General features: G+C 40.6%; 1 protein-coding gene across 1 annotated transcript in view; it reads left to right on the top strand.

Annotated features, from left to right (window-relative positions):
- camkmt (calmodulin-lysine N-methyltransferase) overlaps positions 1 to 16,190 on the top strand; it is a 94,574-nt gene that overhangs the window by 70,362 nt on the left and 8,022 nt on the right. Inside the window, exons 7-10 of the mRNA XM_046402450.1 lie at positions 1,000 to 1,066; positions 2,636 to 2,710; positions 10,596 to 10,659; positions 12,880 to 13,011. Of these exons, the coding sequence (XP_046258406.1) occupies positions 1,000 to 1,066; positions 2,636 to 2,710; positions 10,596 to 10,659; positions 12,880 to 13,011 (338 nt within the window). The remainder of the gene's footprint in view (positions 1 to 999; positions 1,067 to 2,635; positions 2,711 to 10,595; positions 10,660 to 12,879; positions 13,012 to 16,190) is intronic.

The following is a 16,190-nucleotide window of genomic DNA, read 5'->3' as shown; positions in this document are numbered from 1 at the left end:
AACTTGACATCAATCGCCCTCCCTTTTTGTGTGCGTTCATCTGTGGGTATGTGTTTGTGTGTGTGTGTGTGTGTGTGAGAGAGCGAGTGAGAGAGGGAGGGAGTGGGACTTTGTGTATCTGTGGTTAAAAGCCTTCCCATTGATCCAACTAGAGGCTGCTGTGATCTGCTTCTGCAGGCTGGCTCTCTATCCCTGGAGATCAGCTCTGCTCACTCATGTCATCTCTATGTGGGTGTCCACCATATGTGTTTTTACATAAACAAGGTCCTGTTCAGCGTTTGTGTCTCTTTATGCTGCTCCTTCACAACGTGACATGACATACAACACTCCCAAACCAGCAAGAGGGTTTCAGGTTTGAATCCCGGTCCGGGCCCTTCTGTGTGGAGCCCTTCCCTGTGCCTGCGTGGGTTTTGTCCGGGTACTCCGGATTCCTCCCACAATACCAAAAACATGCACATTAGGTTAATTGGCTACTCTACATTGTCCCTAGGTGTGAGTGTGAGAGTGTGTGGTTGTCTGTCTTTGTGTGTTGGCCCTGCGATTGACTGGCGACCAGTCCAGGGTGAACCCCGCCTCTCGCCCGTAGTCAGCTGGGATAGGCTCCAGCTCCCCCGCAACCCTGACGGATAAGTGGTATAGAAAATGGATGGAAAACTTTTTGCAGGTGAATACTGGTGTGTTAACAGACACCATTCGTGATGTGTTCTGTAGACACAACACCTGTTGTATGTCTGTCAGGATACCTCTGCTGTTGCTCATCGTGAGCCCTTTGTGTGGGGAGTTTTTCCTTCCAGGGTCTCAGAATAGATTTGTGATTTGTCATACTGGGCAATTTAAGTAAAACAGACTTGATTGCTGTGCATCTTCTTCAGTACGTCTTTGGACATATGTGCTGTATGCAAATACAGATTGCATTTATTTCCTTTAATACTGAATCTTTAAGCATTTTCTTTCAGCATCTGTAAATGTGTCTGTAAATCCTTGACTGTGGCACGTCAGATGTACGAAGACTGGCCGAGAGGAACAGGCAAGCTGGAAAGTTTGGGTCAACACACGTATCTGCCAGGTGATTTCTGACCTCTGCACTGGGCCTTTTATCGCTGCGGTCTGACACAAATATGTAGTAGTAGTTAACATTTTTAACTCTGTGTGTGTGTGTGTGTTTGTGTGTTTGTGTGCATGCGGACAGTCATCTAAGAAAAAATGATTCCTTTTGAAAGGGAAGTCTCATCCAGAAACCATTGAGGGAACTTTCCACTACCTGCACAGTCACACACGCACACACACACACACACACACACACACAAACACACATACCTCATATGCAAGGACGAGCTAAAACGTAGTTAATTGTTGTCCCTGTCTTAAAAAAAACAACAAAAAACATTTTGCCACTGACGGACGATTTTGCTCCTCTTCCTGTTCCTCTCTCTCTCTCTCTCTCTCTCTCTCTCTCTCTCTCGTTTCACCCTCCTGCACATATTTACATGAGTGGAAGATGGAGTGAAAAAGTAAACGTATAATTAGGCTACATTACTTTGATTGTTTTCTTTTCAGATTATGCCTGCTGTCATCGCTGCACCGCGAGAGAGGGCGAAGGGCACGATGCGATTGGACAAGGGGAGGGAGAGGGAGGGGCATTTTGTGTGATGGTGTGTGCACATGCATGTGCATGTTTGTGTGTGTCTGGGGACCTCCTGCCGCGAATTGAGATTGTGTTTCTATCGGGGCCTAATGTTTTGTTTACTGAGTGTTAATAATGCCTAATTAATAATCCCCCTCTCTGCCTAACAGACTGAGAAAGAGAGAAAGAGAGAGAAAGAGCGAGGTGTGGAAAAAGAGATGAAGGAGAAAGTGGCATTAGCACAGCCCTTACACAATCTGGAACAACCAAATTATTACAGCGAAAGAAGAAAAAAGAATAAAAAAAACAAACACATTAACAGACAGATAAATTTGTCATTGAGACTGATGGACACAGACAAACCTGGCAACCCAGAGAAAACAGTGTCAGATCTGCCAACAAGACGGACAGAATTACACGAATATGTTTCACTCTCCAACAAAACATCAAACTAAATTGTTACATTTACCTGTGGAAAAAAAAGGCATTTCCATAGAAGCAACAAAATATGACAGCTCTGGAGGAAAAATCATCAGAAGAACACATGAAACTGAGCTTCATCAAACTACGCCTCCGGTTTATCTTTTTTGTGGTTCTCACTATTCCCCATGGTTGTGCCAGTAAAGAGAGGACAGAGAGGATATTGAGTAGCAACATGTATGCGGGTGGCCATTCTTCGTGTATGTGTGTGTGTGTGTGTTCACATGGTATAAATGTCAAGTGTCATGTCAGATGCTCCCTCTCTTTACCTTGCAGATGACATGTCTTCCCTCCCTGACACTTTGTCCAAGTCTCTGCTGAGGCGGAAAAACAGTGGGTGTCAGAGAGAAAGGTGACAGGGAGTTAGAAGCTCAAAGCCTTCTTAGAAGAGGCGGGAAATAAGTGCTGAAGGGCAAACTCCTGTTGCTTGCTGTGCAGCTTCATGAAGCCTCATGACACTGCATGACTTTCTTCTGTCACCAGCTCTGCAAATGCTAAACTTTGCTGTCTTTGTTTTATATGTACTTGCAGGGTGGTGAGGTGGGACTGTGAATCAGACATTTCAGCACTAGAGGGTCACTTTGACATTGTCATGTGTGCAGACTGGTAGGTACACACACACACACACAGATTTATCTCTGTGTGTGTGTTCATTGCATTAATTTTCACTTTTGTGTGACAGTTCTTGCATGGCCCCCCAGCAGTGCCTGGACCTTCCCCTGTCTTATACTCACACACACACACACACACACACACTCACACACTCACACACACACACACACACACATACACACACACACACACATACATACATATGCTCAGATGCTCGCCTGCCTCCATTTTACACCAAATTGCCTCGTTTTCATGCTTGGTGTCCCAGCAAATGGATGACTTAGGCAAATTGCAAATAATTGCGCCTTGACAAGGAAGGAGACACAGTAAGATAAAGAAAGAGTTGAGGGTGGATGGAGGGAGGAGTAGAAATGGAGATGGAAATGGAGAGATAGAGCAACATAAACATCACAATTAGCCCATCGGTCATTGAAATGTAGATCTTGTTGCCAATCAAGAATTATAATGTTTTTATCACTCGGTTTTACTGTGTGAAGAAAAATGCATCATGATTTCAGTGTATCCTGCAAAGAAAACCAGTTGAGAGTTTTCATTGCTTGCTTCTGCTTCTCCTCTTTAACTTTTCCTTTTCTTTGTATAGTGTGTAGTTAATCAAAATGGAAGATTGTGCAACCTTGACTTGTTTACACACACACATACACTCACACACAGAATAGGTAGTAAATATAAAAAGATAAGTACACCTTGCTCTTCGCAACTACTTTTTCCTGGAACCAGCCAACACACACATGCAGGACCTACTTGAGAGAAAAAGTACTCAGAAAATTATGTTATTTCCTTTTATTGTGGAGACATGTTTTGAGCACGTTGAAATTAAAATTAAGGATTATATTGATTGCTGTGTATGCCTACATTGTAAAAATGCCAACTTACATTCTTTGACATAAAAAATGTAAAATATCAGCATTTAAGTAAAAACTGGAGTCGTGACAGCCAGTCCATCCTGTCTGTTATGTCAGTAAAAGTGAGTGATTTATGACTGAGTACAAAGTGTCATTATTTGGAGTGCCTGGCTTTTCCCTGGATTGGCTCCTGCTTAAGGACTCCAATGCTCATATGTTTGGTAAACTTAAACGGGGCTAACACGCCAAAACCATCAGATGTATATCAGTGGGACAGACGGTGTGCAGATTCTGTGGTTGGGGAAGCAAAACCTCACATGTGAGAGGATACTGCGCACTAAGAAGGACTTTAATTTTGCTTCACTAAAGCTCAGGCAAACCTTTAGACCTTAAGCGGCGATAATACAAACACTTTGACTCGTCAGTGGTCACGGTGGTTCAGGCCTGTGCTGAAGCATTCAAGGACAGGCATGGTGATTCACCTTTTTATGGCCTGGTCCTGTAACCATCTAAATCCTTTAAGCTATTTTTTATTTTTTAGAGACAGTTAAATGCATTGACATCTGTTTATCACGCTGAGAAGATGGATGAAACAAAAGTACTTGAATATTTAGCAGCTTCACAAACACTGAACAAACTTAGCGTGTGTGTGTCTGCATGACTGTGTGTATGTGTGCTAAGTGCAGCATTAGCAAACACCTTTGTCATTATTGTAATGTCACGGTCATTACAGGTAATAGTCAGGTATAACACCCGGAGAGAGGAAGCGAGCAGGCAGCTAATAGAGGATATTTTACAGTGGACTGGTGTATCTGTACACGTGTGTACCACAGATAGAAGCAGATAGTGTAAGAACAGAGTAAATTGCACATGAATTTTTGATATTACAGGTTCCTTAGATTTCCCTTTTCTCTCAGCAGAGATACATGCTTTAGTGATGGATCTGTGCAGTGTGTGTGCTGCAAGATGGTTTTCTTTTCTGTGTGGTCCCATCTTTTCTGCATGTGTAAGTGAGTGAGCGATTGAGCGATAATTGCAGTGACGGTGGTTGAAGAGTGATGGCTGACCGGTTAGCGGGCGCGTCGTGGTGATGATCACCTACGAAAAGGTCAACAACGCGGCTTCCACTCTGATTAATTATAGCTCCTACTGGGGCCAACTGGAACCACCGCTGAGAAGAAAGCGGAGTAGAAGTGAGAAGTGGAGTGAAGACACGAGAACATTTTCATGCAACATAATGTATTAGTGGTCCATTATGTGCTAACGTCTTCGGATATCCTGCCTGTCTTTGAAGAAGAGATATTGTGCCAAAGAAGAACTGATGAGTGTTGGAGTGGATATTGCTGTTAGATGTGTTATTTAAGTGCTGTTAAAGCACGAATCCGGTACCACTCACTGCTCCACCAACTTTTTAACGTGATGAAATTGCACCACTCAAACAAGGCATTATGACTTGCCTCTCTGTGTGATGTCACCACTGGGAAAATGTAATTCAAGGTAGGAATCATAGGTTGGTATACTGCTAGATGTGGTCTCTAGATATTAAATGGCAAGGCCAGCGATAGAAAGTCACAATAGCTGTTGATTAAAAATCGTGCCACACTTATGTCAAATGACTTTTTCTGAAAATGTGTACGTTTTGATGAAAAGAATGTTTCAAGTGTCCTTCATATATACTTTTTAGTACATGTACAGGGGTCATTACAATTTGTCCAAAAAAATAGGATAAACAGTCCCCCACAGCTGCTAGCAGAAATAAGGGCTCACTTCATATATATTTTTTAGCTGTGCCCATTCAAAAATGTGCAATTTCTTCTTGCTGCTTCACTTGGATGCTGGACTTTGCTGTGCAGAATGATGTAATTGCAGAGTTTGACTCATGAAGACTGTTTTTCACATTCATCTGCTGAACGAGAAAAGTTTCTCTGTGTTCACTTTAAATCTCAGTTTAAGACATACCGTACCATACCATCCATACGCGCAGGATTTCATGACTTCACGACCAGTTTGGAGCCAATAACAATGTGAGACTTAAGCTGAAATTTTGCTAGGGTCTATTTCAGAAGGTGTACACATGTGGGCGTCCAGTTTTTTTGTGTCTGCTACATACTGCACTACATCAACTTACGGAATACGGTTTGTGCATGTGTGGAATACGTCCTCCAAACAGACTCCAGCAAGTAATATAAACACGCATGTTGAACAACTGGTAAACAGCTGGTGTCTGCGGTTGTTTATGTACGCGTCTGTGTGGGAATGTAATCCAGGCCTTACGCATGTGGGATCTAGAAATTTGTGCATGTAGACTTTCAGCTTAGTGGGAGGCATTTTGTGTCCAGCAGTGAAACCTCTGAAATAAACATGCACAGTCTCTTAACTAGACAGATCTTAAATTCTTATAAGTTCCCCAGAAGTGTAATCAGTGACGGTGATTCACAAAGAGACAGCCGTGTAGTGATGTGCTTTCTCACCGCCGTGTGTGTGTGTATGTGTGTGTGTGTGGGACACAGGGAATGAGGGGGATTCCTGCAGTGGCCATGTGGGTGGCAGAGGATCCTTGGCTGGGATGTTGGCATGCCTGCTTTCTCCAAAATCTGTCCATGTGTGGCACTGAGATAAAGCCCTGTTTATGTGTGTGTGCATTTTTCTATTTTTGTGCTTTATCTATGTCGTTTGAATCTGTGAACACACACACACACACACACACACGTCATTGTTGAAAGCTGTGATGACTTGGCACAATTGCACCAGCCTGGACAGAAGGTCAGAAATATGTAATGGCAGTCTGTTGCACTTTCGAGGACTTTGAGACAATAAGCAAGTGAGCGAGTGCTGCTTGGTGCTTGCAGATAGTGATGGATAAATCATCACCTCCTGTGGTTTATCTTTGCTGCTCTGTGCCCGTGGACTTTCTGCTGCACTGTAGATCAGAATAGGTCATTCTGATGGAGCTTTAATCAAGCTCAGTGCTTCATTACAGTCTGTAGAGATCAACCACATCGCAGATACAAATTCAGTCTTTATTTTTAATGTGATTTAAAAAAAAATCACATCAAGTACTTTATTTGGCTTGGAAGAATGTTAAAGCACATTTTATTGTATTTCTTGTCTTCCTCTGTACTAACACTAATCACTAACACTATATCAACAAAGACACTTTAGTCATCTTCTCCAGCAGCACTTTGTTTTTTGAAATACTCTGACAGTGGAACGAAACTGTGTAAACTCTGTAGTTTTTTGTAAAATTGTGATACATATAGGTAAAATAATGAGAAAATTCTGATTTATTTTTTTTTTTAGCTGATTAGACTTAAATAAATGAAAAAGACAGTATTTCAGTGCTCTCTCTCTCTCTCTCTCTCTCTCTCACACACACACACACACACACACGTGACATGAGGGCTTCATTGTTAAACATGTCGTAACTTATGTTGCTGAATCTCAGGTTGTGTGCCTTTATAACTAAATTTATAATTTATATAAAATTCTAGCAGTTCTGCATGTTTAACCAACAAAATCTTGCTAACAGATCTCAATGTGGACTTATTTTGGATTCTGTGTCAGAAAATATGAACAAAAACCATAAGAGGTCTCCTGCTTTCTTACCACTCCAACAGAGTGATTCTTTGAGGCAAATTCAGCGTCTTTGCCAAGAAATGTGTAAGTCGCTTTCTCTGACTGTGATTAGTGTTCATACTTTTCCTTTGGTTTTCATGGTCACAAGGTCGTGTTGCTGTTCCAGTCTTAAGTGACTTAGTCTTGTTTTCTTAAGAGTGAATTTCCCTGATGGTCTCAGTACTCATTAAGCTGAAACAAATCGATTGGATTTTTTTTTTCTAGCAATACTCACCACATCATGGAAAAAGTACATAATCTTAACATTGAGGGGGAGGTCTGGAAACACTGATTTTTGACAAAACTGAGGATAGCTGTTTGGCATTTTGGATCTGAGACAAACAGATACATACATGAACCTGAACAAATAATATCTAATTCATTTTAGCATCCCAGTAATGCATATAAATAAACACCCTTATGCAGATGATGTCATGTGTTTCCATGGTTTAACCCCAGCAGCTTTGACGACATCCTTTATGTTCACATGCGTATGTAAAAGGACAAATATAGCACGCACACAAACTCTTTTCGTGACCTTTCAGTCAGTTTTGACTGGAGGTCACTGGGCCGTCATTGGTGGGAGGTCAGTGTGAGACAATGGGCCTCTCACAGTCTGAGAGCACCAGAGATGACCTCAAAGTGACCATAAAGGGAAAGACCACTCAATTTGAAAGTCCATAAAAAATTTTGCTTGCATTATTAAACTGTGACCCCTCACCAAATACTGTCATTAACTCACAAAGTCCTGCAAGTACAGTATATCACTTTGTCTTTTATTATACGTTCTATGGTGAAGGGAGGCCCGAAAATAAAAACCAACAAAATACTGAATTATTTGTGTCAAGGTTATACTATAAAAATAATAACACTTTTTTTTTTTTTTTTTTAAATGTCAAATCTGCATCAATCAAAATAAATAGAAACTGTAGTCCAAGTTGAAACCTACATGATATATTAGTAGACATAATACTGTTGATGTGGCCCAGTTTTATGCTTCTTCCCCTTTAAATTTAATTTAAGTTTTTTTTTAGATTCCACACTTTGCCTTTCCCCTTAGATGGATAAATTTGCAATATTCTTTTGTTATTTATACCTTGAATTTTTATTCATAGTGTATAATAATTCCTGCCCCTGCAGTAATGATCTTGAATCATCCCTAATCGATACGCTGTTATAGCGGTAGTTGTAGTTGTAGTTGTACTCATATCTCAAACTGTTGATCAGCTATAACTGTGGCTTTAACTGTTGCCCTCTTTATGACATGATGTCCTTCCCCTGCCCTCAGTGTGTTTGTGTCTGTGTGTGTTTCAGCTGTCACCTCCACCCAACTAGCTCACTTCCTTGTTTTCCTTACCACTCACTTTTCCTGTGAACTGATATCTGTGGCAAAATAAACCAAACACAAACCTCTCACCTTTCAAGTCAAATAAACTTAGCACCTGGGTTTAACCTTAGAAGAACAATAAACTTTGCACATACGTACACCCATCCTGGTTTCAGCCTGAGCATGCAATGGAAAGTCCTGTTTCTGTTTTCTTTTTCATTTCTGAAAAAATTCCATGTCCTGTGTACAGAAACGTATCTGTGCACATGTGGGTCGCGATGTGCACTGTTTCTCGCTGGGATCAGAGCATTTTGAATGTGGAAAGGTCAGGGGCTGTGATTGGAAAGTTGTGTCCAGATTGCCACTCTGCCGGCCAGTTGGGCGGATGTGAGGGATTATGTCAAATCTGCACAGTGTTGTTGCATTTTAGTCAAATTACTCCACTCTCATCTGTGATAATAGGTAAACACACACACACACACACACATACACACACTGCTCTACCTCCTTGCATAATGGATTGAAATTTGTCTTTGTGGATATAGAGACAGGTGTGACTTTGTCTGGACTGATTACAGTCGATTTGGGCGGGTAGGTTTATATTTGTGTGTGTTACATGTATCTCCATCCATTATGTATGTTTATGTTTTTATATTTGTTATCAAGACCTGAACAGTCAGTATTTCTGCCTGCATTAAAGCTCACATTTATATTGATTTCCACTGAACTTCTCAGAGATGCTCGTGTGTCCCTAAAATGAATCTGAGGTCTCTGACTCATGGGCTGAGGCTGTACTTTATTTTTGTCAAATGATGCCATTTCAGAATGTGCACAGATTGTGGGATCTCACACTCATTCAATAGACAGTGACGTGGAGTGCAGTATATATACATATATGTCATAATTTTATATCTACCTTGAAATTGCATCTACATTTCTGCAGCGTATGTGCATTTTTTACATAAAAAACAATGTAAATCATTAGACACATTTTGTAACATTCTTCCTTTTCTGTTATTTTGTGTCTAATGTCTCAAATGCCGTTAAGAAGCCATTTTTTGTTAAGATGATTACTGTACGTTGAACAAAGACAGTCCTCACCTTTGTCCTCTGTTTTCCCTGCCTCCTTCACTTCATCCAATTTTCCCCTTCGGAAGAAAATGCCTGAAGTCTCATTGTGATTCCACCGAGAGCTTGTTCACCTCACTTCATCCACTCATTTTTGCATTATCACTATTTAAATCACCTTTTATCCACGAGTACACTCAATTTTGCACTCACACACAGTGACTTAAAAATGCATACACACTGTACAAATGCACCAGTACATGTTATACATGCACATAAACAAACATCAATGCACTACAACATGTGAACATGCACTCCACCATAGAGCACTCGGGTAATCTAATCTTAAGCAGTTCAACTAATTACTAAGCTGTGACTTGCTTGTCATCACACAAGGGTTGTATGTTTATTTATGGTGAAAGGTGATTATTTAAATCATACTTTTAGTGAAGTTGTTTGGAAAAACATGCATGCACACACATGCACATTTACAAAAGTGTTTATATTGTCTGTCTCTCTCCCACATTCACACTTTCAGGTTACAGTACAGCTGCGTTTAATGTACACTGGAACCAGTTAATTTGATTCTGTCAGCAGTTGGTATTTTTGTTTATTTTCTTTGTTTTAGTTCTTATAGCTTCAGAGCACAGACTCAAGATGTTAATTCTACAAATTCAGGTGCTTTTGTGCAGCTTTCAAGTGTTTCAGTAAAGTTGTACGTGTATGTGTGTGTGTGTGTGTGTGTTTACTGTCGGAGATGCTATCACATGTTGGATATTTCTGATGCTCTGCATTCCTCTCAGTGCGTCGATAACAGGCTGAGGTGAATACACATGGAAACTCAAACGTAAACAAAAAGGGAGAGCATCTTACTCATGCAAATTGTTTTGCCTTCTTCCTGTTGGTGGATTTATTCCTGAACAAAAGAAAATAAATAGCCTGCTGCTTTATCTGGAGCTGCTATCACAAGAATGTATTCTAACCTGACTCTTCCTCTCCCTCTCAGTTTGTTTCTCGACCAGTACAGAGCCTGCCTGGTTGATGCTATAAGGAGATTACTGCAACCCAATGTAAGTGTGTGTGTGTGTGTGTATTTGCCTATGTGTGTCTACTGTATATATCTCTGCTTATCCCCTTCCTCTAAATCACCACCCACTCTTCTCAGTTGTAATTAGGCCTCGCCCAAAACCCTATACACATTAATAGTGTGACAGGATTAATATCATGTAATGCTTTAATGCTTATTATGAGCAACTTGAATGCATCTCTCTGATCTCCTCCTCTCTCTCTCCTGCCTTCCCTTAATCATAAATCCGAGGCAACTTCTCCCTTTTGGCCTTGCGATAAGACCCCACGCTGTGACAGCCAAAGCAAATGGGGGGGGGAGCAAGCACAAGGGTGGAAGAGATAGGGTTGAGGTTTCTATTCATCTGAGGGAAGAGGGGTGTGTTTTAAGTACAGAGGCCACACTGGTCTATAGAGAACATGTTTGTGAAAAAGAAGGTGAGGACAGCATTGAAGGGGAGGAGATAGGCAGAAGAGGAGGGAGGAGAGGACACAGGAAGGGATGAGGGAGGAGAGAGATGGGAAAGGGACTGATGATGGTATGGACAGTGGGGAGAAACGGAGATGAAAGAAGAAAAAACAGGGAGGGAAATTTGGCTGAGAGAAACGCTGGAAGACAAACGTCTCTTGTCATTTAAAATCCCCAAATGTATCATTGTTTAAATGTTTCTATAGATGGCAAACCAGAAACATGCAGGCTGTAATGTTGTTGTCAGTCCAGTGCCGAGTGGTCGTATCATCCAAATCAAATACAACAATGAACGGAAGAAAAATAAATAAAACAAAATCTAACCTCATCTCTGCAACATCCTGTCATTTCATAAACACTGCACCTGTTTCTCTGAATAAATCTCACAGATCTCGCTGTTTTCCCCAGAACTACTTTCTACTGAAGAAATAGTCCCCAAGAAAACTGTTGAGCTCATGTTCTGTCAATAATCCAGCAACTGGGAAATTGTTTCTGAAAAAGAGATGTCGCTGATGTATTTTTCGAATGTCATTGTTGCGTGATGTCAGCATCTCAAATAAAAAGCATCCACTTTCATGTTATTGGAGTTGAGGCAGAAATCTCAGCGATCTTAAAAACCTGGGCACATAAAACCAAAACTATCCGCTTGGCTTACATTGTTTCTTTGTAATTTGGGTGAACTAACCATTTAAAATCAGCTCATTCATTACCTTTGTTAAAAACGGCAGAAGAAGGACGAAAGGCTGATATTAACATTAGATTCAGGTTGTTGCCATTTTCCTCAGCTGACACTTCAGACAGTGACATGCGCATTAACACCTACAACCTGAATGTGTGTCTCGGCTGTGGTCGAATGTGGAAGCTGCTGTGGTCAAATGGCAGACGTGACATCTGGCCGTTGTTGTACATCTGTGTGTTAAGTCTCCCTTCATGTCTCTCTCTCTTTAATCCAGAGGAGATAATTCAGGGGCTAATATGATTTGAGTGTCGGCCATCAGACTGTTGCTGCCACAACAAGCTTTGCCAAAATATTTAATAATTTGTTAAGCTGATTAAGCAATTAACAAAGCAATTAATTCTCCTATCTAATGGCACTAATTTGTTGTTTCTGCCAAAGGTGGTCCATCCGGTGGGCTGGATCCCCTTAATCAGCTGATTAGTGCTGGGAGGAATTTTGTCTGTTTGTTTACTTTTGCTGTATTTTTACAGGGTGGGTGGATATACAGATGAAAAATCATTTGTCAAATGGAGTGATCCTGCTGTTTCCGCTGCCTTTGTGTTCAGTTTGTGTTTAGTTGTATGTATTTGCTGTATGTGTTTGTGTGAACATCCCTCTTTGCTCCATTTAATTAAAACAATAAAAACATGATCAGCATGAAATAAAACTGAAAGCTGAAGGATTTCAAAGAAACTTTGAACCTGTTGGTAATCCTCTTAGTATTTGCGGGATGTCTGTGATGCATGTGCACATACACACTCTTCCTTTATCTCTGTCTTCCTCACACACACACACACACCTACACGTCACATACATGAGTAGACAGTTCACACTTACACATGTGTGTTCACATGTGATTGAATTTGAGCTTTCATTTTTTGGTTTATCATCCAATGCGTACCTGGTAAAAATCAAAGGACGTGTTTTTGTGTGTAAAGCTAAACTACAAATATTACAAGTATGTGTGAAGTACCTCTTAAATGTACTATACAATATATTCACTGTCCAACTCTAAAAGTACTCTCGTTTCCTGTCCAGGGCATGGCGTTGGTGTTTGCCCCGCTGCGTGGTGAAACTCTGAAGCTGTTTTGCCAGCTGGCCCAGCAGACTGGACTCAGTGTCCGTCAACACCAGCAGTATGATGCTCAGGTCATGGATGTTCACTTAAAGGTAACAAGCATGTTCAAGACACTTGTACAGTGAGCATGACTCTACAGCACTGTATCCTAAAGATTTGAAGTTGGGGTTTTTTTATGAAGGACATGACAAACTAATCATAACTTATTCTACTATTGTATGCAGGAAAAGTGCTCATAGACTCAGTGATACAAATCATTGTTTACTTTCTCACCATGGAAGAGTTGAAAATGTGACTAACTACAGTGTGGATGTAATTGCACCAGTGTACATGATCATCAGCTGTTTGTTTTTAGGCTGCATTTAAAAATGCATTTAGGTTTTCTGACTATCATAAGACCATTTTCTACAGAGACTTGATGCAGATTTTCCACATTAAAGCACATCATGTAGGCTCCTCCTCTCAATAGCCAAAAGACATTAAGTAGTGTAGGAGTTTGGAGTTGGGAGTTGTAATCTTAAATAACCACCATTGTTGATTAAATTCCATGTGACATGACTCAGGCAGACATCTTTACGAATTAGTGAATTTTTTTAAGCTAAGATGTTGGAGTTTTTTTCTGTTATATTTACGGTACCTTTACATTTAGTTTACGTTTGCCTCACTCTCTGAGTCAGTCCTGAAAGTTAAAGTGACAGACGATCAATTGAAATGTATTGTTACCTTGAATAAAATTACAGATTTCTCCGGATTTGAAGAAAATTTTTGTTGTTTTTAGACAATTTAATGTAGAAATGCTACAAATTATAACTTCAGTGCTAAACCACGCTTGTTGCTGCTCCCGTTGCTCCTCTGTGGTTGTGACAAACAGGACAAAATCCACACTCCTGACTCTGTGCAAAATGCCTTTAATGAATCGAGACAGCTGAAACTTCACATTTGTTTCAGATTAACTTTCACAGAGGTCAATAACATTTGAGTGCTGCATTAAAATGAATGAAAACACAGCACATTTTTGTACTCAATAATGTGCAAAATTTGTTGCTGCTTAATACGCAAACCAGCAACAATGTGCACTCAGCTTTAATAAAGACTGGTGGATTAGCCTGTTCCTTGATGTTTAGAGACACTTTGCGAGACACACTGCAGCTAAAACAAGCTGCCTTAACTTGCCATTGTGACAGAGAGAGAGAGATTGAGGGAAGGAGAAAAAAAGAGTGAAAAAGAGAAAAGAAGGGACATAAAGCCCATGAGTAAGCAGTGTTAAAAGAAGTGGTGTCCAACTGTTAACTCCATTACACACACAGCTACAGAAGAACAGGACAGCAAGGTGCTGGCTAAATTGGCGCACACACGTTCACCTACACTGGTGGGACAATTGGACAGAGTGGCCATTAAAGTGCTTTGTTAAAATAACCTGAACCTCAGCAAAGAAAATCTGACTCGTTTTCTCCTTCTCTATTTGTGATTTTCAAAATTTAGCATGCACAATCACTCATGCATTCTATATCATATTGCCTTTCAAAGCACAGTTTCGGTGAGAGCAAAGGCAGGTTTAAGCCTTCCCACCACTTAGTACAGTGAGAGGGACGGGGGCCGCCACTCTCATGTGACACATCAGGATGCCTTTTTGATTATGTTGCTCCGGCCACTTACATTTTGCAAATTCTATCCTTCATAAAAGTTATGTCAGTATACAACTAATTTGCATTAGCAAATGTGTTTTGGAAATGCTTTTTTACCAACAAAGAATCTGTTCACTGTCTGTCAGTTGTTTCCCCTACAATATCAATGGAAAAACAAAGGTATTGTTAATATTTGTATGTGGTTGTATGGTTGTCAGGATCAAGCAAAGATCATGGTCTTGGTTGAATATTACGAACATTCATGCATAAGTCATGTTTTTCAGTACTGACCCAAACCCAGCACCTTTCCCTAACCCTAAACAAGCCTTTTAGTAGTCTGAGACAAACACCAAGTGGGACTTGGGACTCAATTCCTGCTTTTTGCTGTCAACACAAGTTCTGTGTTTAAATGCTCATTTGTCTGCCCTAACCTCCTCGGTCGACTGTAAAATGTCCTCATTTCAGTAGACTGGATACATTTGATTCCCTATTTAACCTGGGAATCACATGGACAAATACTTTCTGAATATGTCAATGAGGGGGGATATAAAGAGAGAATCTTTCTGACCTGCATTTTTTGAACAAGCTTAAATGAGCGAATACTTTTAAAAATACATTCAATTTATGAGGCACGGCTTCAGATGAAATATCTTTATAGGAGGTGGTTTGCTTCCCAGTGGGAACAGCATAAGTCAATTTTTAAAAAAGGATTCAAAATTTTAGAAAATACAGAAAGTAGGAAGAAAGGAGGGACAAGGAAAAGGGAAGAAGTTAAGAGTTAAAAGGTGCAGAAAGAAAGAAGAAGCTTTAGTGGGATTAAAGTGGATGCTGCCATTGCCTTAAATATAAAAGAAATACAACTTGGTTTGAAAAACCTGCAGGGAGAATTGATTGGGCCTCAAGGCCACGTAATACAGTCATTGAATAATCCTAATGGTTCAGCACCTCAGTCGCTTGGGAAAATTGCCACTCAGACCTGTTTTAGTAATGAGAGTTGCTTGACAACAGAATGTGTACAATGTCAATGAAATTCAGACTTAAAATAAAACAAACAAAAAAAAAAGCACTGAAATTATGCTGGGCTTTTTTCTTCTTCTTTTCTTTGCCACGTAAGGGGACTGGCCAGTCAGCTCACTCTTGAAATGCACACTTCCATCTGTGTGACACACACACACATACATACAGTACACACATGCACAGCGGGGTCAGGTGCTGCGTGTGAGTATGAGGACAAGCTGAAGTGCCCCCCTCACATCTGAAGGTGATTAAGTCTCGTCTGCTTATCTTCTGATGAACACTCTGAACAACCCCTGTGTGGCTCTCTCTCTCTCTCTCTCTCTGTGAGTGTGTGTGTGTCTGACCATTCTTAACACACACACACACTGTGCACACAGCTAAGAAACAAGCTATATCAGAATCCCACCCAGACCAGACATCACTCAGACAGCATATTGGCTAGACATTACACACAAACACACACACACACACCAGATGATGATATCACAGCAAAACATACACTACCAACACACATGCACATGTACGCGCACTCACACTCGTACATAAAAACACACATGTGCACACACATCCAAATGTGCAGCTGCTACTCATTTGCACTGCAGATTAGCTTTCCTCAGCTATATTTACTT

The sequence above is a fragment of the Scatophagus argus genome, chromosome 10 (genome assembly GCF_020382885.2).
Source record: "Scatophagus argus isolate fScaArg1 chromosome 10, fScaArg1.pri, whole genome shotgun sequence".
Classification (NCBI taxonomy): domain Eukaryota; kingdom Metazoa; phylum Chordata; class Actinopteri; family Scatophagidae; genus Scatophagus; species Scatophagus argus.
Note: the sequence above shows the minus strand (reverse complement) of the source record. Positions and strands in the feature narration are given on the sequence as shown.